Source organism: Solea senegalensis, linkage group LG3, assembly GCF_019176455.1.
Source record: "Solea senegalensis isolate Sse05_10M linkage group LG3, IFAPA_SoseM_1, whole genome shotgun sequence".
NCBI lineage: Eukaryota > Metazoa > Chordata > Actinopteri > Pleuronectiformes > Soleidae > Solea > Solea senegalensis.
Genome location: NC_058023.1, coordinates 6,663,463 through 6,689,259, shown reverse-complemented (window position 1 = coordinate 6,689,259; position 25,797 = coordinate 6,663,463). Strand labels below are relative to the sequence as shown.

The 25,797-nt window shown below is 42.7% G+C and overlaps 2 protein-coding genes across 21 annotated transcripts in view; one reads left to right on the top strand and one right to left on the bottom strand.

The window, feature by feature from the left end:
* LOC122766468 (calcium/calmodulin-dependent protein kinase type II delta chain) overlaps positions 1 to 25,797 on the top strand; it is a 557,529-nt gene that overhangs the window by 248,500 nt on the left and 283,232 nt on the right. The window lies entirely within an intron of this gene.
* On the bottom strand, positions 544 to 23,966 carry gal3st3 (galactose-3-O-sulfotransferase 3). Of its 2 annotated transcripts, XM_044021374.1 has the most exons (4): positions 23,659 to 23,966; positions 23,023 to 23,132; positions 5,567 to 5,669; positions 544 to 5,359 (listed from the first exon to the last, which is right to left on the bottom strand). In XM_044021374.1, the coding sequence occupies exons 3-4, from the start codon at positions 5,650 to 5,652 to the stop codon at positions 4,042 to 4,044; spliced, it is 1,404 nt and encodes a 467-aa protein (XP_043877309.1). In that variant the 5' UTR covers positions 5,653 to 5,669; positions 23,023 to 23,132; positions 23,659 to 23,966; the 3' UTR covers positions 544 to 4,041. The 2 variants fall into 2 exon arrangements, with proteins under 2 accessions (XP_043877309.1, XP_043877308.1); XM_044021373.1 differs by lacking the exon at positions 23,023 to 23,132.

Genomic DNA, 25,797 nt, shown 5'->3' with positions numbered 1-25,797 from the left:
TGTAAGGATGTAAATATAAATATACATATACGCAACCTGCGGGTCTTTGTCAGGCCCTGTGCAGTGGCCCCTATTAGTTTTAATATTTTGTGTGTCACGTCCAATGTTAATATTAAAAATGTGTTTGAAATAATGTAAAACACAATTTAATGACATCATTTGGAGTCCTGTCCATCTTTGGATGAACTACAGTTGCATACGATCCAAACATTGCGTCATTTATCTCAAAGTGGGTTCCTTTTCATTTCATTAATTTGCCAGAAACAATGGGAGGACTAGGTCTACATAATTCTGTGTTTTATTTCTTTGGGTATAAACAGCAATGAAATGTCAACACTTTTCTTTTTGCAGTTTCATAAATGCAACAAACTCTCGTTCCTTTGTCGTGTCTATATAGTATATATGTATAAAGACCTTTTTACGTGTTATTATCTTCATTTTATGGGACAAAACCATGTTTTAAATCCAGTCAATACAGTGACATATTTATACTTTTAATGACTAAAACGGTCAAAAAAATAAAAAGACACATTCAGTCGCTGGTGAGATGAAAACATTCAAACTTTATTTGTCACGTTCACAACTTATCTTCGTAAAGCTATGCGGCCCCTTAGCTCTGATTGTCACTAGTCACATGTTCTGAGCCCGAAAACCCAAAAAACATTTCACAGATAAGCAAAGAAACAGAGGAATCGAGGAGTTACAGTGTAACACTGTACACTCGGTTATACATTTTCATTTTAAATTTAAAAACACGATTTCTTTCATATTTCACATACCCCGGCATTTACAGCAGAAGAGTATTTCGGATTTTCCTCCAAGTACCACCAGAGGAAGCTCACGTACCAATGGTGGTACATGTACCACAGTTTGAGAACCATAGGTTCAGGAGACAGAAGTGTCCCCCCACAACAAAAAAAAAACAACCCCAGTTCCGACACCACAAGACAGAGGCCCATTTCTTTTTAAAAAGCAAAAAAAACCACAGCCTTGTTATGTCGCTCTGAAAGAATAAAATAAAGTGGAGACGATGACATTTTCCACTTCTTCGCCGCGACAGCATGACCATCACATAAAGTCCCTCAGAGCTGGGGCGAACAACTCTTAAAAACCAACACAGCACGGAGAAAGGCATCGTAACAAAAATGAAATAAAATAAAATACAAAACGAGGAGACAGCAGGACATAAAGACACATTCCCTTCATCTTTCACACAGTCAGACACAGACATGGAAGAAGAAGCATTAGCCATTGTTGAACGCGCGCCCATTTACTACATGAATGCATTTGAGCATCAGTTTATTACTGTACACTCCAGTAATGACAGCAGTACCTCATATCATATCATATCATATCTCAGCTGCGCTCAATAACAATTAGGTAAAAGGTTGTTCATCAGTTGCAGGTCTGTGCGCACGGAGACCTGAAGAATTCAATATCAAATAAATTAATTTGACTTCAGAGCAGGTTACAAAGGTTACAGAACATTATTTTCAGCCTCACATTAACAGTTTATTTCTGGTCCTTTTTTTTATTATTATTATTATTATTATTGTTCCAAAGAAAAGGGTGCTTTTGCAAAGCAGAAGAAAACATCATAAGTGATGTAGTCCAAAAGATTGTGGAGGCAATATGAAATAAACAGCAAAAGGGGAAGCTAAGCCATGTGAAACAATGCGTTGGACTTGTTCTCCAGGTTGCGTTCATTTCACAACGTCTCGTTTATAAAGTAGTGTACAAGCTTCGTGGAGAAATACAGTGTTTTCCTATTTTACAGCAGATTCACGTGGGATTCAAGCGGTTCAGCAGTTTTACTTGATGCTACAACAGTTTTCACATTGGACAGTGGACTCGAGATAGGGTGAAACGCGGCAGGGAAGGAAAAGTACACTCGTCTCGTGTAAATAAATAAAAGCCATACTGTGCAATCTCGTGCTTTTAAAGCTGAGGTTCGCATGAGGACACGTCTGAAACGGCGTGTGTCCTCTCAGGTCTGTGGTTTCGTGTTTTTTTTTTCCATCATTGCACAGCGCGGCGGCGGCGGCGGCGGCCTCCGACCACAAAGGCGCGGCGCGGTTTGGCGCGCTTGAGCGCGGCAGAATGAAAGATTAATTTGAAATCGACAACCCTCGTCTCGATGTGCGGGTTCCAGAAGTGGTCTTTGTAGGTTTGCATTATGCAAAACGTACATACAATGAATATTTCATAGCACATGCCGCTGTTCCACCGCTGGTGGTGCTTTGGTCGTGTGCTGAACCTATCTATGACGGTGCACTTACAGGGTTTTATTTTCTTTAATCCAATGATTCATGAGATTTTAGAATTAGAAATACAGTTACCGATAATAAATAATTATGAATCATTTTAGCCACTCTTACATATATGATTTTCATTAGTTGCCATGCCACCAAATGAAAAAAAAGGTATTTTTCGCTCTCTCTCACACACACACACACACACTCACACAAATACACCCACATATTCTCCCTCCCATAGACCTTATTTTCCCGCAGATGCAAGAAAGTAGACATTATTTTTGTGAGACTTCCGGTTTGGCATTTCCAGTCAGCAGGCAGCAGGACAATAACTTTCTCCTCCTTCGAGTTAATGCACGAGTACCCGAAGTGCTGCACAAAAATAGGAAGTCGGACCCCTGGTTACTTTCCGCATTGAGAAAATAGGTCTATTAATTCAAACACATAAATTACACATTAATTATGAGCAGAAGGCATAAAAATCGCCACCAAACCAGCTGGGAAAAAAAAGAGTCACGACAAGACATGAAACCTCCTGCACTTTCAGCCATCGCTTCTCCCGGGTTCAGAATGAGCAGCTTTCATTGGGTCCAAGCTGTCCTTAATGAAAAGGTAAGGCCATGTAACCCAAGCACATGGGCCATAGGAGGGCTGCGAGACATGATGATTAAATATTCAAATACTGCGACCCACAGGCGTCCAGTCTTTGTCCTGTCAACTTGTTTACGTTCCCTTTTTTTTTTTGTGCCAGTGTGTGCGGTACAACGCACGGGGGTTGCTGGTAGGTCATTAAATCCATGTCTCTCGTAGAGAATGAAGGCCTGGAGATCTTATTGCAGTAATACCCAAGATCAAAAACTGAAAAAACACCCACGCCTTCAAAATGTGAGACGTGATCTGAGCTGGTAATCAGAGGGAGGTTGGAGTCTCAGATCAACTGGCAGGGAGGAAAGGTGCTTTCTGGACTCATGACCAGAAGAGGAAGAATGCGGGGAGGAACTCTGGCAGGTCGAGTGAAGGCTGAGGAGTAACAAGCAGTCTCGTTCTGAGTCACTGTCATAATGGCTGGCCAAATTGAGTATCCAGCTGGTTTTTAGTCTTACCTTAAAGACTATTTTAAAATCCCTCCTTTAGCATATGGAGTTTGTAAGAAGAGGAAAAGAGTTGTTTATTGTGCTGTTGTACTAATGGCTGGAGCTTATGTCAGTGTCTCTCTGGCCCCTTGGGAGGCTCTTAGGAGACATGACAGCTGACCCCTTTATGTCATTATGTCTCTCTCAAGGACTTAAAGTGGCATATGTTCGGGAGAGAAACCAAAAGAGAGTCTGAAAAAAGCAAGTAACGTGATACCATTCCAGTGAAATCCACACAAAGCCCACTCTGTGCCTCACAATAGGCCAGACAATGCCACTTCTCTATTGAGTCTCAAATGTGCACATAACAGATTTGCTTCAAAGCCCCACTTTCTCCTGAAACCAGGTCCCGTCTGCCTTGGTTGGGTGTGCAACCTCACCGAGTACCGGTGTAGATCTGACAGTTCATTTGAGGACAAACCTCTAGAGATGCGCCCACTCCTTTTCAAGAGGGTCCTCAAACACAAAACACGAAAATTAACAAAGATTTAAACAAATTTCTCCCACCCTCACAGACCAGAAAGAGAAAAGATTCAAGTTCAAGTCCAGATAAGTCCAATCCTTAATCAAAGTGTTGACCCCCCACAACAGCCAACCATTGTCCTTACAATCAGGATAGGCGGTCTGTTGGGCACTCACATATATCTAAGTCTCTATTTCCCAGGTTGTGAAGATTTCGGCCCTGGCTGAGTGGTTTGATTTCTAGTTTCTGCTGCAGGCTTTGGGGTAGACGTGGACCCATTTCCTGGGGCAGGACCTGGAGCTACAGCAGACTGTTGGCCATGGCGCACTTGAGGATGCCGAGGCAGGACTGTGTGTATGGACTGCTGGAAAGGGTGTGACTGCTGTGGAGTGCGGTGCTGGTGGCGTTGACGGTAGCGCAGTGATTGGGAGTGTAACAAGTCCTTCGTGTACTGCAACTCAGGCAAGATGAGCTTGAGGCACAGTTCCTGGGCTTGGCTCATGAACCCATGGCTGAGATTGACCGGAAAGTCGTACCCCACAATGTTGACTTTTGCACTAGGCTGCCACGGACGAAGACTTTTGTTTTCGATCTGTGCTGCTGACTTGAGAAGTGGCATCCGCCTGCCAAAGCAGCTTCTCATCAATCGCTCCTGTGCCTGTTGAAGTAGACGCACCTCCCTTGCCACACAGTCCAGACCCAGAGCTGACAGCCTGCGCCACAGTGAGGCATTGAAGTGATCATAGAGACGCGCATCCAAGGAATTCCAAGCACGGATCTTTGCAGAAAGGTCTGGTGTCAGGCTCCGCTTTGAGCTCAGGGTCCGCATGTTGTGTTTAACGTAGATTATGTCATCCAGGTCCCAGTTGAGGAGATGGCGAAGAAGAACCAGTGACTCGTCAAAGTATTCTGTAATCATCACCAGGGGGAAAACCCGCTCCACCTCTGCCACAAAGGCCTCCGCATATGCCACATCTGTTGATGGCCGATCCTTTTCCCCACCCAAGTCAAAGGTCAAGGTGTTGCGTGCATACATGGAATTCTTTTCTAGTGGCCGATAGTAACGCCAGGGGTCCTCCAAGAAAGCTTCCAGGGAGGCATTGGGGACACTCTTGAAGCTCACACAGTATTGGTTGTAGTAACTGAATAAGGATTCAAACATGGAGCCCGGCTCTCGCAGTATTGTGATATAAAATGTGTCATTTGGCATCAGCCACTGCACCTCCGTCCTATTGAAGCGCATGTGGCTGGAGATGATGTTTGGCGGCAGCGTGTGTGGATGGACAAAGTGAGTTTTGAAGGAGGTCGGGTAGCAGAACTGGTGGTTGCAAGACGGCACAGGCAACGCCACCGTCAGGTTGTTGTGCTCGGCAAAGCGGAACACAATGTTCTGCATGGTGGTGCTGGCTGTTTTGTGGGTCTTGAGGAAGGCCACGTTGGTGTGTTTAGGTTTCAATGCCGGAGAAGGGTGAGAACAGATGTTAAGGCTACCGATGTGGAAGGCCTTCCTGGAAGAACAAAAAGAGCAGAAGTAAATGTTACCCTTTTTTTAAAAAACTCCATCAATCAAAGGAGCATCTACTTCAACAAAAATGATGACATTAGAGAGAGAAAACTGAACAGATAATGGAGGAGACGGAGCTTTGGAAACAGAAAAGTGGGGAGAAACAGGGTCAATATATAACAGAAGCGTGTGTTTGCGTTCAGTCACTCACCAGCTCAAGTGGCCCCCGTGGTGCAGCAGAAGACTGACAGTGCTGATGGCAATGCAGACCACGAACAACTTCTTCTGCGACATCATTTTCTGCTTCACTGGGACTGTGGGAGGTGGGGAGGAAGAGCGAGAGCGAGGTGAGAAACGGTAGAGAAGGGAAGCACAAGAATGAGGACAAGTGGAGGTGTAATGACGAAGCGGAAAAAAAAAAAAAAAGAAGAAGATGAAGAAAAAGAGGATGAGGTGGAAGGAGAGCACCGGTGGAAAATGTGCAGCAGGGAATTGAGAAAGGTGTGTCAATGAGAGGGAGGCACAGAAGGAGAAGAACAATGAATGGGAAGTGGATATGAGAAGTGATAAGACAGGTGTAAGAAAAGAAAAAGACTATAATCCCATTTAATCCCAGGGTTTAAAATGACCCTTCAATGCAGGTGGGTTTTTATCTGCTTCAGCTTTGATTAGCATAAATGTGAACATACATTTCTTATTCATTTTCTTAATTGCTGACTAATTGATGATTAATTTCAACATCGATTAATCTGTTCGATTACTTTCTCGATTAATCCAGCACTTGTTTAGTCCAAAAAATGTTAGAAATCGTTGAACACTGATGTTCTTACCTCACCATATCCGCTCATTTTAGAGTGAAATGGGTTTCAACGGCACAGTGTACAAATTCTAACGACCTAGTTTGATGACGTCATGACACAGTGTGGAATCATGGGAATTGCTGTCCAATGCTAGCCGCAGCCCCACCGCGTGACCCTTGGCTTTTGTCAGTCTACAATAACACAGCAAATCATACCTCCATCACCCTCCGCTGCTGTAAGAGTCACAGTCACAGCAATACACCCATTTAAAGTCTCTTGGCTCAAACTGAGGACAGATGGCCCCACACATTAGGTCTCATCAGTAATGAGGGGACGTACACTTCACAGTGAGTGGCACAAACTCCCCGTGTCACTCGACCCACGCTGCTGAAATGCCGAGACAGCAGAGGAGACCTGGGAGGGAGGCCAAACCTCTCTCTACGGCGTCTCACTTGCATAACAATATACCGACTTCTCTCTCCTTGGTCACACTGTCCGCCGGGCCACCATCACATATAATAATAACAGGCTAAAGCTCCTCAACGGGGGCGGAGTCGTCATAGCACCGCTGCGCGGCATGAAATCAAGTGATGAGGCAAAATACCTTGTTCGAGCTGCGATCACTTAGGAATAGGTGAGCCTCATGATTGAAATCAAGTGATTTTAGGGCACAAAAGAAATCTACAATCTACCTCAGCCGGCAAACGCCACGGAGAGGGAGGTCATTATTTATTCATAACCCCAAATGTACTCGGCCACCCAAATCTCTAGTCTGCAGGGGAACAGGCAGTTTGGTTCTCTACATACAGTATGGAAATCTGACCCTCGACAAGGGCGTAGTGTCTGCAGCTGCAACTAATTACCGTCCTTATTACTGATTCACCCTCTTATCATATGGAGGAAACAAAGCACAGAAACTCCCTGGAGCTTAATAAGACAAAATCCTCAACAACAAAAAACCCCATATTTTTTCCATATTGCTGGCAGCACGTTTGGGCAATCGCTCTTTGCATTACCGAAATTACGGTTTGGGCTCACGGAAAAAACTCCAACGGTGTACTCCAAAGCACTTCCAAGCCGAGATGCGGTTATTACGGTAATCTCACCGACTCGGACGCAGGAAGCCAGTGAATCGACGCCTTCTGAGGACTGCCGGTGTCCCCGCTGCTATTTACATGAGCTACTGATCTTACATCACCCAATATTTCAGGAATACGTAGTAGCCGTAGCAGCAGCTAATTTAGCCAATAGCAGCGATCATTTTGAATTGGCAAAAAAAGGATGTTGTGTTTACATGTACACGTTATTTAAATCATATACACGTTGGATAAATTCTACCAATTTTTCCAGGGAACCAACGAAAATAAAGTCCTGCGACCCATCTGTGGGTCCCCCCCCACAGTGTTTGGGAATCTCTGCTTTAGTGAACTCAACCTTTCTGTACAATCACTTTAATTTAATTCAAATCTGTTTCAAATCACCGCTGAAAACTTTGCGTATCCACGCGTGAACGTTACACGGAAGATCGCAGACATTTTTAAGCTCAATTTTCTCGACTGATTTTTTTACGATAAAATTCTTTACATTTAGATCTCTATCAATTTTGTTTTTCGCACATTGGCAGACAAATACTCAAAAAACTATGTTCGATATTTGCTTTATACTGTTCAAATTTCAAAATTGGAATGGAAATTGAAACTACAGTGTTTTTATCCAAATAAAACTCTAAAATCAGATTCAGTTTTTATTGTTTTTCTTCATGTTAAACTGCTAAAGCACTCTTTTAACATGCAGTAAATTGTAAATAACTGCAAGACATTGAAAGTTGAAGTTATCTGGACAAATAGACCATTTCTGGCCCTTTTATGGGAACAATACGCACAAAAAAGTCCAGAAAGACATTTTGAGGCTTAGGTGTGACCGGGTTCATGAGCTGAAACCAGAGGCAGTTTGTCATTTTTGCTTGTCAAACAAGTCCAAATCACTCTTGCAATTTATAAAACAATGTACATTTCACTGTTGCCAGGGAAACTGGCAAAAACCTCAGTGATGAGCCATCTAGAGAAATTCGAGACTTTTTCCACAACACAACCAACTGTCCATCATATTTCAAACGGATTTCAATTTGATTCAGCAGCTCACGCCGGCAGGCTCTCCTTGTACTACCCCGTGAATTTGTTTCTGGCTTTGAGAGAAAGATTCAGCGCAATTCTTAGCAGAGGAGGGAAAATGATTTCCTTAAACATGTTTTTCCTTCTCTCTCTCTCATAAATCACGTTTTTTGTTGTCCTCCCTTCAGAAGAAGCCATTTCCTGCTGTGTACACAACATGAAAAGGTGTCCAAGATTGACAGGTAAAGTAAATATGACATTTCGACAGAGAGGAAACATGAGTAACTGACGGAGTGTGTCAGTGCGTTTTCACATCATTGCCTCCTAACTGTCAATCACCGCACGCCCACATGAAGCAGCCTTTTCGGCAAATATCATAGTTTTAAACTACAAAAGTTCAGCCTTTACTTTGTAATACTGTTGCTGTTTAATTGAACACATTTTACTTTGAAAAAACATCCTCTATTTTTTTTAAGTTACGTCCAATGTTTCATCCAAGAAACGTCTTTATTTTGAAAAAGCCTCGAAAATGTAGGTGAAATTACTTACATTGGGCAGAAATTAAAGATTAACTGCACATTCAAGTCAGTTTTTGCTTTAAAAAAGCTTTTACTTTGGATTTTCTCATGTCTATACAAGCTCAATTTTTACTCTTCTATGAACGTATTAAATTTTTGTTGCTCCCACCTGAGGATATCATAAGTTAAACTATTTAAAAAAATAATAATAAAAAAAAAAACTTAATTAACGTGGCTTCTTGTCTGTAGCCTCACCAGCCATATCTTCTTTTAAAAAGACATAATGATGTGAAACTTTTTTTTTATTATTCCAAGTAGCGTCCCCGTTTGCCATAAGAAGATGTTGTGCTTCAATTTTAAGCGAAGCCCAGAAATAAAGAACCACGATAATTAGAGGGACGTGGCGAAAAAAAGGCAAATTTGCATAGTGATGACTCGATAACACTTGTTTGTAGCTCTCTGTGTGTGTGTGTGTGTGTGTGAGAGAGGGGAAGGAAGATCATGTGTCACTGAGAGTTAATAAGAAAGGGATTGAAGTGGTTTTTCGGTGGACTGTCTTGACCTCTTCCCTTCATCCACCCACGTTTGCTGCCATCTTCTCCTCCTCCAACACTCCGGCCTTCTTTAATTAAAAAGGTCTGATTCAGGTTTCGCTAACGATCGCCGCAGATATGGAAGAGCGGCGAGAGGACACTGGATCCCTCTGTTAGTGTACAGTGGTATAGAAAAGAGTAGGATCTTACTTGTACACTGACTGGATGATTAAGTGAGGGATAATCCACACCTTTTAAAGTATTATTAACACAAACAATGACGGTGAAGACGGTGGAGGAGGCGGGTGTGAGTTTAATGGCTCCTCTAGTGCTGACACCTTCTGCGAAGGATTTTCAATCACCAAAAACGTATTTTTTTATGTTAAAGCCGTAGTGCATATTTTTAAATATAAACAAATCAATACAGAATAAATCACAGCCCTGGAATTCTTTTAAAGCAGAACTATGTGGGATTTTTTCCATTGTACTCGTAGTGCAGGTCCCAAACCCAAATCAATGGGAGGGTTGCATCAGGACCAGCATTTTACAGCATTAAAAAATCAAATATGCAGATCGCTGAAAGTGGGTGTGGTGACCCCTCGAGAGAGAGAGAGAAACTGGAAAAAGAATAAATAAATAAAGAAAATGTGGACGTAGCCTTCTGTCGTCATCTCTGATGATGAACCTCTCCCTGGGGACTTTTACAGCTCACACACATTTTTAAACCTGCTTGTATGAGATCGTTTTTATACAATCTTATGGATTTACCGTTCTGAAGCTTCTCCTAATAAAATCCATCTACTGTGGAATAGAGAGAACACCATCAAGGCCACATGGCCACTGTCCCCTTTTTACTCGGGGAAAATCATAAGAAAACGTCGTTATAAGGATTTCAAGGTGAATCAAAAGCTGGACAAATAAATGTATTAACTGAAAAAAATCAGTTCTTAAGTCCCTGTGGTGAAAATCAGTCACCATTCTGGATGAAAAGTCCTTGAACAAGATGCTCGGGACATTCTTAAACCTCCTATGCAGAGATCAATAGGTGCCACCTACGATAATTACTATTTACAAGCTGCAGGGTCTCGGACTTTTGTATGTCGTGACCCCTTTGTGTTGTGGCACGATGTGAAAAAAGCAGACACGGACAGAACAACTGGACACGCTGTGGAGCTGAGGCGGTGACAGCTGCGGCCCGATGCAACATCTGCAGCTGTTCAAGGACAAAGGCGTCGTTATTTTCCAATGATGTGAAGACATATTCAAGAGTGAAACGCTTTAGACCTTTTAAAGTGTATAAACCATGAGGGGCGTGTTTTTTTTTCTTCTGACAGAAAAGCAAGGTCGGATTTTATGAAATCATCATCAGCGGCTGCTTTGACCTGAGGAATCTATTTTCCAGGAAGAGTGTTTGCTTACATCGGAGGGTTTATCGCACAAATCCTTTACAAAAAAAAAAATCAATCTGCGATATGGCGCTTGAAATTATTTTCCTCCTCTATGATCCCCAGCAGCCGTAAAACATTCAGGTGATGCTGGTAAAAACAGATAGACTAAAGGCTTCCTCTTTGCTGGAGCAGCATAAAATCTGTGGATAATGAATCAATTAATATCTTTGTGTGTGTGTGTGTGTGTGTGTCCACCACCACCATTTTAGCTTGATTATTGCTTTTTCAGTCACGGTGATTTATGATACACAGGGGTACTTGGCATGTGCTTGAAGTTAGAAAACAGCAAAAAAATCAAACAAGTTAAAGATTTTATCTTTAAACTTTGGAGCCACCTTGAACACAGTTTTCTCACTTTGTAACTACGTGACGTAGTGCTGTTCTAGTTTACTCCAGCTAACAAAGTGGATCAACGTTTGAGGGTTTCATGTGGGCTAACTTTGCTAAACTTAGCAGAAAACAAAGCTGTTGGTTTCATGAATGAAAATAAATAAATGGGCAACACTCACAACCCCACAAAATACTAAAATATAAAACACTGAATATTTGTGCTTGTGTTTGGCTGGTTCAGAAAAGCTAGCATTTAATAAAGCTAACATTTCTGCTGCTGCTACTGTAGCGATCTCAGTATAGCCTCCTAGCTCCAACACTGATGTATGTCTGACCATAAAAATGTAGCTGCTTACTTCAGAGGCTATTGGAACTTATTTACTGAACATAACATAAGAACTTAATTATGTGCTAATATACCAAGCTAACATTTATCCTAAGTTAACATTTATCCCAAGCTAACACTTAGTAAAACTAACATTTCTGCTGCTGCTAACAACTGCAGTGTTCTCAGCGTAGCCTCCGAGCTCCAACACTGACGTAAGTCTAAGTATAAACGTGTAGCTGTTTATAATTCAGACACATTTTGAATGACTTTTAGCAACAATCTAAGCGCTAACATTTATTACAGCTAAAGTTTCTGGTGCTGTAAACAGCTGCGTTGTTCCCAGCGTAGCATCCCGGCTCCAAAGAAAATGGAAAATGGACAACCAAAGAAAAGTGACTGTCAGCAGTGTTTACTGTGTACGTGAACCTGCATCAGTGTGAACTGCAGCCTGAAGCCAAAGAGGATCACAGCTTGTGTTTCTTTTCCTTAAGACTTCATTGTTTTCCTGTTTTCGCTCTGTACCCACAGTCTCCCTCCAATGCTCATTACTCCTGAACTGCAACTCACTGATTCTTTACTGCTTCTCTGCTGGGTCTCTCTCTCTCTCTTACTCTCCATCACCGTTTATCTTAACAGTAAAGGCAGCTCTATTCTAATGTCCCTGCGGTGCTTTTTAAGCATCTGCCCCACCCTGTTCCTGGACCTGTTAGAGACACAGAGAAAGGCCCAATCAAACCGAGTGCATGTCCATATGTGAAGTAGGGATGGGGCATTAATGTTCGATTTGTTTGTTTGATTCTAAAAGTCAATCAGTCAATGCGACTATTTGTGATCTATTTGTGACTATTTGGGAAATAATCAATTTATGTATGTGTTCTTGTATTTGTTGCCTCTTTAGGACGTTTTCTGGCATAAACACAGGACCAGGTATAGCACTCATGGAGACCAAAACCTGGTCCTAAAGAGTCAGAACCTCATTTCTGAGGAACCAGGGATGGTTGTGGTTAGGTTAAGGTACTAGGTATTAACTAGTTATGCTTAATGTTAGGGATAAGGCTTTGTTTAGGTTATCCAAATGAATCCTATCTGTTCTAACAGAGACTAAAACCTAAAACCTGATCCTGATGAGGCAGTAACTCATTTCTGAGGATCTAAGTTTGGGGCAAATATTTGAATTGTGGTTAGGTTAAGGTAAGGGTTAAACATTAACTGATTGTGGTTAAGGTTAGGGTTGTTTAGGCTTGTAAATACAAGTCAGTGCAGTGTCCTAAGAACAGCTGAAATGTCCATCCCTAAGATGAGCATATGTGCATTAATGTGTGTCTTGTGTAGCTGCCTTCGCTGACGTGTGTGCGGTTCATTACTCGTCTGCCGGGTAGACCCTCTGTGGATCCACAGATAAAGGCTTGGTCTCACCCGAAATGACCCCCAAGAGAGGGAGTGATGAGAGGGCAGCGAGGAGCGGGAGGTTGGGGTGGAGGGGTGGGGGCTGGCGACAGCGAAAGGGAAAAAACATGAGATTTGGCGAAAGACAAACAGCCAGAGACTGATTGAGCTTGCAGAATCAACATCAGGCCCCGAGACAGCCTTTTAGATTAGCGGCAAGTCTTAAGCTAAATCCGAGGAGAGAACAAGAGGGAGAGAAGGAAATATTCAGTGAGAGATTTTCTCTCAGGTGACGTCTAATAACAAGAACATCTTCACACCTCAAACTATCAGATTGTTGTTGACTTTTCCATCCATCCATCAGTCATGGCCTATGTCCCAGTACAGACACTCTTTTCAAACAACAGTTCCTTAACAGAACCACCCAGTGTGTGTGTGTGTTCATGGGGAGGGAAGCACACTTTAAAAAAATCATCCCCTCTTCTTTATTCATGTTCTGCTCGAGGAACTCAATGTGCTTTTGCAATTGAGCTGTTCATTTACATAAGACGCAGGCTTCCCTTCTTGCCAAATTAATTTTCTGTTCCGAGGCAAAGCCCTAAAGCGTCTTCACTCGACAAAAATCACAGCTTCCTGTCGGCCCAACTAGCCTGGCCTGCTACTAACCCGATCAAGCACACTTCTTATACAGCTGCAATTGAAGGATGATGTTAAAACAGCAATTGGACTTGCTTGAGTTGTGAAGATGTTCCACCTCTTACCCAAGAGGCTTTTTACTTCCCAGAGATATTGAATTGTGCTTTTAAAAGCTAATGCTGCTACCACAGCACTGGGGGATCTGAGGAACCCAGCAGGACTCTACTGGACCAAAGCCTATTTTGTGTTCCTGATTTTGTTGGATGACAGGAATTGGGTTTGCCAATTTGTCTTCTCACACAATATAATAGAGACAGCTTTGCTTCATCTGCATGTCAAACATGCAGGGTTTATGAGCCGGCAGCAGGAGCCCCTCACTTCAAATTCTACAAGCCTCCATCGGGAGTATCTCGACCCGGAGTGCTTTGATTCTGCCTACAGCAGAGCAGAAAACCAAAGGAACTGGCTGCACGTTGCAATTAAGCTTTTTTTTTTTTTAAATAGCTTGACAGCTTTAATCAGTGAGTTACAAACTCTACTGAGGTGCACAGACAGATTGGGTGGCCTGTTATGGAGGCAATGTAGCGAGACCATAGACCAGGGGTCTCAAACTCAAATGACAAACATCTGGTCTGGTCAGGAAGGGGCTTTGACTCAGATATAACTTGACATTAAGTAACGAGTCACAGGAAATTGATTGGAGGGCCGCATTTGGCCCTTGGGCCACGGGTTTGAGACCTCTGCCATAGAATGTACATCTAAAAAAATGGGCGGCGTCCATCACAAGGTAAAAATATACCGATTGGCCACCGGGGCACGACTCAACAAAGGCTACAACTGTAGCTCAACTGCGCATTTCAATTGGATTAGTATCCTTGACTGGGGCAAGGATACTAATCCAACTGAATGGCATACAAGTATAGCATCCCTGATGCTGAACCCTAACCCCACCCCCGGCCAGTTTCACACCCATGTTTCCCCATTTATAAACACAACACACGCTAATGAGCTAATGAACCCCCCACCACCCCTACGCCATGCAGGAAGCAGTAAAATCAACACATACTTGGCTAGATCAATATAACATCAATCTCACATTGAAAAAAAAAGTCCTGCAAGCAATTACACAGCGCTTGAGAGGGCGCCGTCCTCATTCATGCCAATTATGACGGGGCCAAACGGGCTTAATTGGGAGTCGAGTTTGTCGATCGTCGCCAGAGCAAGTGAGGCGCTGCGTTCATCGAGCAGACAGAGAAGAGATCCCTTGTCAATTCTGGTTGTGGCTGCGGCGATGAGTGCAAAAAATTAAAAGGCAAAGAAGCCACAGGATGACGTGAAGTAATTAGTGAAAGGATGAGACGGGAGGGAAGTCTGCGCTCGATTAGACTCGGCAAACACGTGTCTTTCTGACGACTGATTATTAAAGACAAAGGAGGAGGAAAATGCCACAGACTGCTAACAGTCTTGTGTTAAGTACCTTAAAGGGATACTTGAGCTCAAATGCAAAAGTGTCGGACCAAACAAAATTGCTATCATTGCAGACAAAAAAAGTGTGTTTTTAAGCAAATACAATACAATCTTTTTTTCTTTTTTTTTTAACGATTAAATCGATATTTCATTTGCACTTTTACTATAATCAAAAAGCGTGCTAAATGATTAATGGACGTATTGCACCGTGACCGTCCATCACCTTTAACAGACACTCCATTCATGACTAATTTGATCTGACTTTAAAGTTGTGTGTTTGATGCAGGGCCGTAGCTACGTTTCTGAGGGGGCCTATGATCATATTTACAATTATATTTTTTGTTTTGGTGAATTCATTATTTATTTCAATGACGTGAATGAGACAACGTATCATTTTGAGGACATTAATGTTGGAGCTGGGGCCCCTTTGCCCCCCCGTAGGCAATGCCTCTGAATAATTAACCACAATGGAACAATAAACACTCTGTTCTCACAAGTACTCCTCATTCTAAAAATGTCAAAAGCAGATGGAAAGATGTCTGTGGCTACACAACAATGGCACACTAGAGATATACCCAGAGACATATATATAGAGAGAGGAAAGAGGAAGTTTTTCTACACTGACAGAAGACGGAGTGGGTGAAAACTTTAAAAATATCAGGTAAATTGGCTGAGATTTAAAAAAGACAATCTCACATGGCACGGGCACATGTGGTTGACCATGAAACTCTATTGAAACACTGTGTGACCATCTAATCGATTGGCCTTAGATTTATGTTAGCCCAACTTTGACAAACCTCACATGGACTTACATACTTCCATGTATTTTAAAAGTCGGGTTAAAGTCACACTAACACAGTCGTGTTTTTCTACCGTGATGCGCTGCACTTTGAAGAAGCTCTGCTCAACAATGAGGCACAAAGAAGAACACTAAGAAACTCCGTATCACGTGTTTTGTAACGGCTTCTTTAAATGTCAATAGAGTTCGTCAAACCCGGACCTGGGTCCCAGTGAAGCTCCTCATTGAACCAGAACCTGAAAAGCGATCTGCACTTCAGCGTATCCAGTTTCTGGATTATTCTGTGCGACTGATTCTATAGATAACGTATCGAATGGCTTGTTGTTACCGACTGCGGAGTTGATAGCCAACTCAGTGTGCCCTCACTGACTATGCAGGCTCATTATGTTCTCCTGGACGACTGTGTTTTGTTTGATGTGGCTCCCTGTGCAGTATAAGCCTCGTCTTTATTTCCCCTATAAGAAAAGGGGGGGGGGGAGTTGCATTTCCTTAGGGGTTCATGGGAACTACACCCTTCACAGAAAATGTCATGATGTAAATGGAAAAATCCAGAATATCCTATTGGAATTATAACCCATACTAGGATGTTGCAACTGTTGATGTCAGGTTTCAGTTAAGACACTTGACGTCTGGTGTTGAGTCCAGTCGCCTTTTATTTCAGTAGTTTTTTATCAATTTCGGGGTGTTTTGCGTGTAAGAGGAGCTCCGTAGCGGACTTTGCTCAGGCCTATTTACAACGCAGTATTTCAACGTTGGCGATAACGGTATTTCTTACAGTATCCTTCGAGAGCTCAATATTTTCTTACGTTACTTGGTATGAAACGTTTTAACCACTGATCTAAACATCACATAAATCGGGCAATATGTCGGACAGCTAGACTCTTCAACAGCTGCTTTCATCATAAAAGTGAAGATGTAGTGGATGGATGTGGATGCCAAAACAGATGGAGACAGGTTGTGTAGTGGAAGCTTCTAATAATGTCTCTTTTGTTAATGTGACATTTACCTGCTTCGTGCTGCAGTGCATACAACAGAGCAATATAGGAAAGTGACTGAAAGTAAAGCTACAACAAGAAAGAACACAGCCGGAAAACCAGCATGTTGTTTGCTGCACTTCAAAATAAAAGCACCAGCAGTTCCGTGTTTTCAAATGAATAATAATAAAACATACTAACACAGCAGAAGACGACAGACAGACCGGAGACAACGATCAGCAGGATCACGGTTGCCTCTAGGTAAATCGTGGACTCAGACTAGATTTACGAGTTTACATTACACTGCCCGTTGCTAATGCTAACATTACGACACTTCCAGTCAACAAAGCTGGTAAACTCCAGCGGTTCAAAGGATCCGATATATTCTGCCTTTGACCTTTTGAACCCTTTCAAGCCATTTCAAACATTATTCTTCAATTGTGTGACAAATATTCTTCTCCCATAAGTCTGTGCATAGTGACAATAAAGTGAACATTTGTGGGCAAAATTATTGAGGTTTTTGAGGTTTTGGGAAACATTTTACACTGAAACAACAAACAAAATTAATTGAGATCAGATTAATTTATTATGAAAATAATCACCTTAGTGTAACACACTCCAGTGTTGGCTTGCTATAAAATCAGGGTTAAGCCTTAACAACAGTCAAATTGAGCTTGCTCTCCATATTAATAACAAATAATGCAATTTTTTTGTGCTTTGTGCAGAACAGCAGGGCTGTTCAGATACAGTACAGGTCTTTATGCCGCCTTAATCTCTCAACCCAGACCATTTTAATCCAGGGTCTGCTGGAATCTGGCTGCCGGTTTATCTACAAGTAGATGAAATCTTTCGCACCAAGGGCAGCTCCCTGGAGCCGGGCCTGAAACCTGGCAAAAAAACAAAACCCTGGTCCATCTGTCTTCATCTGGCACAGGCAGCCGCGGATGAAAGTGTGGACTCTGAATATGCTGCCACGATGAACTGGCTTTTCTTCGTTCTTGACAATGAGTGACAAGCATTTACGAGTGAATATTCCATCGTTTGGAAATGTTTCCCAAAGCCTCCGATGCCCCGTGGGCATTCGGGAAAGCATCTGTGCTGCTGTACAGATGTCTGGAATTCAGCTGGGGGGCTGACGCTCTCACTGCGGGATCGATTTCTGACTCGGTGATAACAGCAGCGGAGGGGGTGGGAGGTCATTTTCACTGCTGCACTCTCATTGTCAGTGTGCATCATCTCTAATCTACTGCACCTTTGCATCAAAGTGGCTGAAAGTTGGCCTGTATGTGTATACATATATACGGTAAATGTTGTAGTGTTAAAATAACCCTAAAATAAGCAGTTTAACACTATTTTACTCTTTTTGTGTGTGTATTTAATAGTGGATTTGGTTAAATATGTGTTGACTGCTGTGTGTGTGTGTGTATTTATGTCTTTGTGTTCAAAAAAACGTACAGACCCATCTTAGTATGGACATTTTGTCTGGGCTGCACAACTTTAAAGGGCTTTTTTTCAGAACTAAGACCTGGTTTTAGGGTTGGGGTTAGATTTGGGTTAAGGTCAGGGTAAGGGGCTAGGAAACGCATTATGTCAATAATGTGCTCTCCCTAAGATGTTGACCTTGTCAGGATTAAAAGTCCCCGTGGAGATACAAAACCTGGTCCTTATAAGGCAGATCCTCAGAAAACTTGTTAGGATAAGGTTAAAGTTGGGCATTAACTAGTTATAGTTAAGGTTACCAATATATTTTAGTGAGGACATCTTTGTTTGGTCCTCACATCAGGGTTGGAATCAATAATTGTTAGCAACTGTGTGACTGTGTGCGGTGTATACTTGTATTTATATCTTTGTGAGGTCCAAAAAACTTACAAACCTAACTCTGTGGGGACATTTTGTCTGGGCTCCACAACTTCAAAGGGCTTTTTTCAGGGTTAAGACCCGGTTTTAGGGTTAAAGTTAGAATTGGGTTTAGGTTAAGGTTAGGGTAATGCATTGTCTATGAGATGTCCTCGCGAAGATACACACTGTGTGTGTGTGTGGTCTATGTGCTGTAGATATTAAACAATAACTGAAAGATTTTATAGGGACACATCTCATCTTCCTTGTGGGCACAAAGAGCAAATCCTCAGTGTGTAAACAATAAAACCTTTACGTAAACACATATGTATTTTACAATTGCGACTATAGAGGCGAGTAGTGACGGTAACGGTCATGATAAAGTACCCAGGAAATGCGTGAGAGTTACTCTGAAGTTAGCATTTCAGCAGTAATGAACTGTTCTGGTGTTTTTATGAGCCAAATTATTTAAATCCACGTTGTTTGACTTTTTTTGGACAATTTTTTGGGTTCATCGTGACCCCCATGTGTGTCTTTTGCGTTGGTATGGACGTGGATTTTTGGCAGCGGTGGAACATAAGACCACTGAATGCAAGTCATATCAATAATGGGGAATGTTAATCGTCAGCCTTTGAGTGTAATAAAAAAATACAGACAAACGTCTCTTGTCTTAAGCGTATAAATGGGCCTTAATTGTGTGTGTTGTACGGTCTTTTCATTCTTCGTTTTGCATTATTTTGGCTGTATATGCATATGGCATGAATTTAGGCAATATTGTGTCACACTCATAACGTTAAGCACAAAAAATGTCCCATTGACACCCATTCAAACTGCAATTACTGTTTTTCCATCTCACTTCCACAAAATACATGCATTTTATTGTATCTGGGTGTCAAGCTTGGCTTTTGCCTTGGAAGTGATGATTTTTACCACTCTGCACAGAATGGCCTCATTTTGGGCATATTCCACATACAGCCTAAAAACAGGCTATTTCCACTAGATGGCACTGTCACAAGTGCTGCTGCTAATCACTGACATATCCCAGGCTGTAATAATTCAACAATTGTTCAATAATTCTAAAAACATGGTGGCGTCATGACAAAAATCTGGCATTTAAAGGGTTAAAATATTTAAAAATGAAGTCAGATGTGGATGAAAAAAATGAACTCAATGGAGGTAGAATATAATAATGTATAAAATAAATTACACACAAGGAGCACATTTTGAGACTAATATTAGACTCGGCCCTAAGGGTCAATCTCACATGGGCTCCCGCACACACACACACTCCCTCTGTTATATGCGGTGTGCTGAAATGCCCGCAAGTAAATTTTTAATCGTGAGCGATCTAATCACTCGGGCTCTTGGTCCATTTTAAACACTCGTCATGACCCCTACTTATACACACCGAGAGAGAGAGAGAGAGAGAGAACACATCCTTCTTTACCTGTCAATAATTACCAGCCATACTTAATCTCCACCTGTCCTCTTTTCCTCACCCATGTTCCTTGTTCGGGAATCACAGGGTACCTCATGACACGATGCGCAATAATATCACGATTCTGTGACAATCGATGCGTCGCAAAAGACACGTCGCGATGTCTGCTTAAACTGAAGAAAACAAAAACGTTAGTGGGAAAAGTGCAGGATTTCTCCACCCATGTGTTGAACGTGTTGAACTTGGGGCCACGTAACTTCCGCCCAAGTTTCCCCTCATTCGTTTTAGCAGCGCCACCGTGAGGAGAAATGAAGCAGCGACGCCAGGCGAGTGAAACTGGCAGGGACCGCCTTAATTTGTGAATTAAAATATCAATATTTGCCCTGGTGCGTCGATTATCGCATTGCACAAGGAAGGGCGACGATATATGACCAAATTGATCATTTGATCCATATTTCCAGATGTATCCAGATTTGATACATAAAGGCTTAAAGATTCTTTCCGTATTTATTCAGTTGGAGGAATGTACGATACATACTAACATTTCCGAGCCTTTGTGCTCCGAGGGAAGCAGTAAACAGAGCTGCTCTTTTTTTTTTGGCTCGGGGCCTGAGATCGACCATCTTTGGGGACAATGTACAGTAAGCAGCCACGGAGCTGTTTATCTTAGTCTAATATTGTGTAAATAAACTCCCTTCCCCGAGCGCCGGCCTTCAGAGGCCATCCAAACTTAAGTTTGTGATAAGGTATAACAATGCAGCGGCTTCTAGTCAGGACAAAAACACTTCATCTTAATAAAAAGTTAGTTAGTTTTTATTAATCCCCTTAGGGAAAGTATTCCTCTGCATTTTGACCCATCCTAGAATTAGGAGCAGTGGGCTGCCACACTGAGTGGCGCCCGGGGAGCATTGGGGGGATGGGTACCTTGCTCAGGGGTACTCCAGCCCTTCTTGGCCGGGTGGGGATTTGAACCAGCGACCTTCTGGTTACAAGTCAAGTTCCCTTTCCACTTGGCCACAGGCTGCCAGTGAAACAAATGACTTTGTACAATAAACATTCGGCGCATGGGTATGCAGTGTTTCCTGCAGGATTTGTTTCGGCAGTGGGTGCAGATCAAATCTATTCACACAGTTATTAAACAGCGGGAGGAAAATCACAAAAAGGTGGCCTTTGAATTGGCGAATATAGGCCATAATTTGTGCTAGCTAACGACATGCCGATAGGTGGTGAAATGTCCTGTTGGAGTGATTATTTGGCAAAAATTATTAATTAGAGTGACCTCTAATTAAAAGGCATAGCTTTTTTGCCCGACTTACACTGAATTAAAACATTTCAACAAGAACATCAAATCAAAAGATTTGTTGGGTTACACAAAGAAGCCATAGATTAATCGATTACTAAATGAATCGACAACTGTTTTGATAATAGATGAGTCGGTTCGAAAGCTTTTTTCATGATTAAAACAAGATCTCCGATTGTTTAAGCTTCTTAAATGTGAATGTTTTCTTCATTTCTTTTGCTCAGGGTAACAAAGAAATCATTCAAAATGAATCATTTTGGACAAAACAAGACATTTGAGAACACCATCATTTCCAGGTTTGACGAACACCGATCAATATTTTTTAAGGTTTTCTAATATTTTATGGACCAAACGATACTGTACTCAGTATTTAGTGAATACATTATTTTTACTTGTCGCGTATCATTTGTTATTATTCCAGTGTGCGAGCCGCATCACTCGACCTCAACTTCACAACTCCACTTTTCTGCCTCCTTTTTTTTTTCCATAGAACACAGAAATCATTGAAACGGAGAGGGGCCTGTTTCGGAAAAGCAGAATTCAGAGGAAAGAAAATCCAGCCAGGCTTGAACACGTCAGATCAGTCCACACTGGCTCGAATATGTTTTATGAAGGCTAAGCCTGGATTTGGAGGTTCAGCTAGGTGAAGCCAGGTTTAAGTGACTCAGATTCATACAACAACACTGACAGACCGTAGACTTTGCAGTGCTCCAGAACCAACCTATCGCATTGGTTGCAGTTTCGGGCTTCAAATGTGTGTGGTGTTTTTTTTTTTTAACACTTGAGCCTACAGTACCTATGGGTGGTAGAGGTGGAGCGATGTATATATCGTCTGCGATGGTGTCGCCTTTGCAAGAGCCGATGAAACGCGCACGTAAACGCGCAGAGCAGCTGACCAAAATGCCTTGTGACTGGTATCAACATCCGTCCCGACGAATCCGGTCCCACGCGGACAAGTAGAGGCCTGAGCGCTGTCCCAATCTGTCCAAAATGCGTCCTCAGATCTGAACACAGAAACCACATTCGGAGGTGGTTTGAATTTGGCCTGAACGCGATCCATTAACCCTAACCCACCCGTCAATGTCATCTGAACACGATCGGACCTTAAAGGTCCAGTGTGGAGTCTAATGGTAAGACTGTAAACTACGGTGGCCTAAGCGTATCGTAAATTAACCCTTAGGCCTTATCCCTGACCTTAACCATAATCAGTTAATGACTAATCAGAATTCAAAAGTAAGTACATTTATTTTTATACAGCACCTTTCACAGATATGGAAGTGCTTCACAGGGCGAAAACACAATAAAAAGAATAAGACAATAAGAACCCTAGTCTAACAAAAAGCCTGATTAAAAAGCCAAGGGGGGGGGAAAAGAGGAGAGCGTTCCACAGTCTAGGTGCTACTGCTTCAAAGTGACATCTGACCTGCTGACCTCACACTGCAGGCCGGGGTGTGAAGCTGCAGCAGGTCAGAGATGTACGGAGGAGTTTGACCGTGCAACGCTCTGAGCGATTCTAAAATTCACTGGTGACCAGTGACGGGACGTTTCTGTTGCTGAGATCATCGCTGAACTACATTTAAATGCAGATGACACACGGCACTCGCGGCCTGTATAATAATAACAATTCCTATCTTCTTCTTCTTTGTCGTCATGTGAGACATTTACACTGATCACAAAGGGAGCGACGTCTAACTGGACGGTAACGCTTTATGGCACTTTTCCACTCAACAGTTGTAGCACGGGGTTTCCGTTAGCGGTAGTACCTGGACGTGGACAGACGCTCGCTGCGCGGTCACTGGAAAGAGTCACGGGCGAGACGGCCGACACAGGAATCAAAGCGAACCACGGCGAACTGTAGACGGGTTACAAAGACCTGAGAACAGTAAGCAATAATCGCAATATTTAACAGAGGAGTCACGAATCACAACCCGTTCAGCCGTATTTTAGTTCAGTGACTGTGTCAGACAGGGGACTGAACGAAAGACACACACACACACACACACACACACAAAGCTTGTTTTAGGGACACAACAAGAAGAATCTCCTCAAAGGTGTCATACACAGAAAAATGGGCCAGATGAGATTAGATTATGATTTCTTTGGGGTTGAGTGTGTCTGTCTGTGTGTGTGTGTGTCCGCCGCGCATATTTCAATGACACACATGTGAGGACTACATGCTTGGAGAAAAAGTGTCATCAGCCGATTCATGAATCTTGTCAGTCTGCGCGTAATTGTGATGAGGCGCACGCGCGTCATCGGCACATTAAAGCACCCACCACCCCCAAAAATTAAAAACAAAAGGAAGAAACCACCACCGTTATGTCCTTCCCCCCCCCCTCTGGTGTGAGGATTAAAGGCAGCATGTAGGGCACAGGCGCTGATATAACAATCTCACCCACCTTTGTCATCACAGGAACAGCTGCGGTGGATGTGACGCTCGTGGCGGTGATTTATCTCCCCCCTCTGATCGGGCTCCGCGTCCCGGTCAGCCTTCAGCCTGCGCCCCGCTCTTTTCCCTCCTCCTCGTATCTTCAACGTCTGTTTGTGTGTGTGTGCGGTGTCGGTGCTGCTCGGTGGTCGCTCAGGTGTCGCGGTCGGTGCTAAAGCCGCAGCCGTTGGTCCGCTGTCTGTCTGTCTGTGTGTGTGTGTGTCTGTGTCTGTCTGTCATCACAGGCTCCGCGCGACTCCTCTCTCCGCGTGCAACAAAAACGGGACACACACTCTCTCTCTCTCTCTGTCTCTCTCTCTGTCTCTCACCCCCCTCTCTCTCTTTCTTCAGTAGCCAATGCGCGCCCGTTTGAGTCTGTGATGCTGGGCCGGCTTTTTTTTTCCTTCTAGCACGCGCGCACAAAGCAAACCAAATATGAGGCTCACACACACACACTCACACACACACACACACACGTTAACACAGCTATCCTTTTAAGGACACTGCACTGACTTCCATGCATCATGACAATCTTAATAAAGCCTTATCCCTAACCTTAACTTAACACCAGTTCAAATCTTACTCCTAGTTCCTCAGTGAGGTTTTGCCTCATTAAGACAAGGTTTTGGTCTCCACTTACTGGTCCTAACAAAGTCAGTATTCATGGCCCCATAAAAAGGTCCTGAAGAAGAATACAAGCGCACACACACATGTTTTCACAGCTATACATTTAAGGACACTGCATTGACTTCCATTCATTACGACAGCCTTAATAATAAGCCTTACCCCTTACCTTAACCACAATTCAAATCTTAGCCCTTAACTTAAAATCAGATCCTCAGAAATCAGGTTCTGCCAGTAATCCTCACTGGGACCAGATTCATTTTTAAACTAACCACAATTCAAATGCAAAAGTAGTGTTGTTTGTATCCTGGCAGCCATTTTAGAATTCCGTGTCTGGGGTTTGGCGAGGTTCCGCCGAGGTTTTTTGATTTGGAAATCCATGACCTTGGAAATCCAAATTCAAATTCAGTACAAATGAAAAGCACAATTTAAAGCGCCAGAAAGCCCAATGAAGTTGAGGACGGACTAAAAATGTCCTCACAGTGAACGCAAACTGACCATCCACTCATTTATTTGGTAGTAATGAGTAACAAAGATAGCAAGAGGAAATGTAGAGTTTATAAAGTAATGTACAGATAAGTGAATTTGAGTACAGTAACAGTAACAGTAAAAGTATTTGTACTTACATTACCACACTAATGCAACTTTAATGCTGCTTTGTTGTCCCAGCATCACATTACCAGTCACGCCATTACAGCTCATTTGAATATGAACTGAAGGGTGATAGCAGACGGAAATGTAAATGTTTAGCCAGCAGGGGCACATTCAGTGATTTGTGGGGCCCCCAGGCTCACTCAGGAATGGGGCCTCCCTCATGCATTATTCGAGACCTCTTCCTCCTCCTCCTCCTCCTCCTTTAACACCGTTTGCTTTGTTTTCAGGAGCCCAGAAAGTCTTAGTTCAGGTTCAGGGAAGTGTGTTGTGTTGTTATCAATTACAATATAATTGATAACAAGAGCACATAAAAAGAGTCACAGTCACAGAAGCATCCGTAGAGAATCCAACACTGTGAGAAAAGCCATTTTGTACGGTGGCCTGGAAGTGCAAACCATTATCAGAGAACACTGTTACAAAACAAATGAAAAAGGATTATGTGTTCACCTGGGATCGCTTTCATGTTTGATGTTCATTTGTCATTGACAAATATTGTATCTGGAGGGGGCGGAGCTTGTTAACCCTTCTGTTGCCATCCCCGTCATTGCTGACAGGACTTGGCATGCGCACTTCTCATTACCGTACCTCCTAGACTGTTTGTGATATCTAGAAAATCCAAAAACTATGGACTGGCGATCTATCCAGGGTGCCTGTTGGACCCAATTGCACGACTCGGGAGATGAGGTAAAAAGTAAACAATCTTTTATTTTGGGCAACGAAAAACCCACTCATAAGAGGGAGATACCGATAAAAACAAGGGCAAATGCTAACAAACAAAACCACTCTTTCGAGGAAAGCTAAGAAACAAAAAAAAACACTCTTTCAAGGGGAA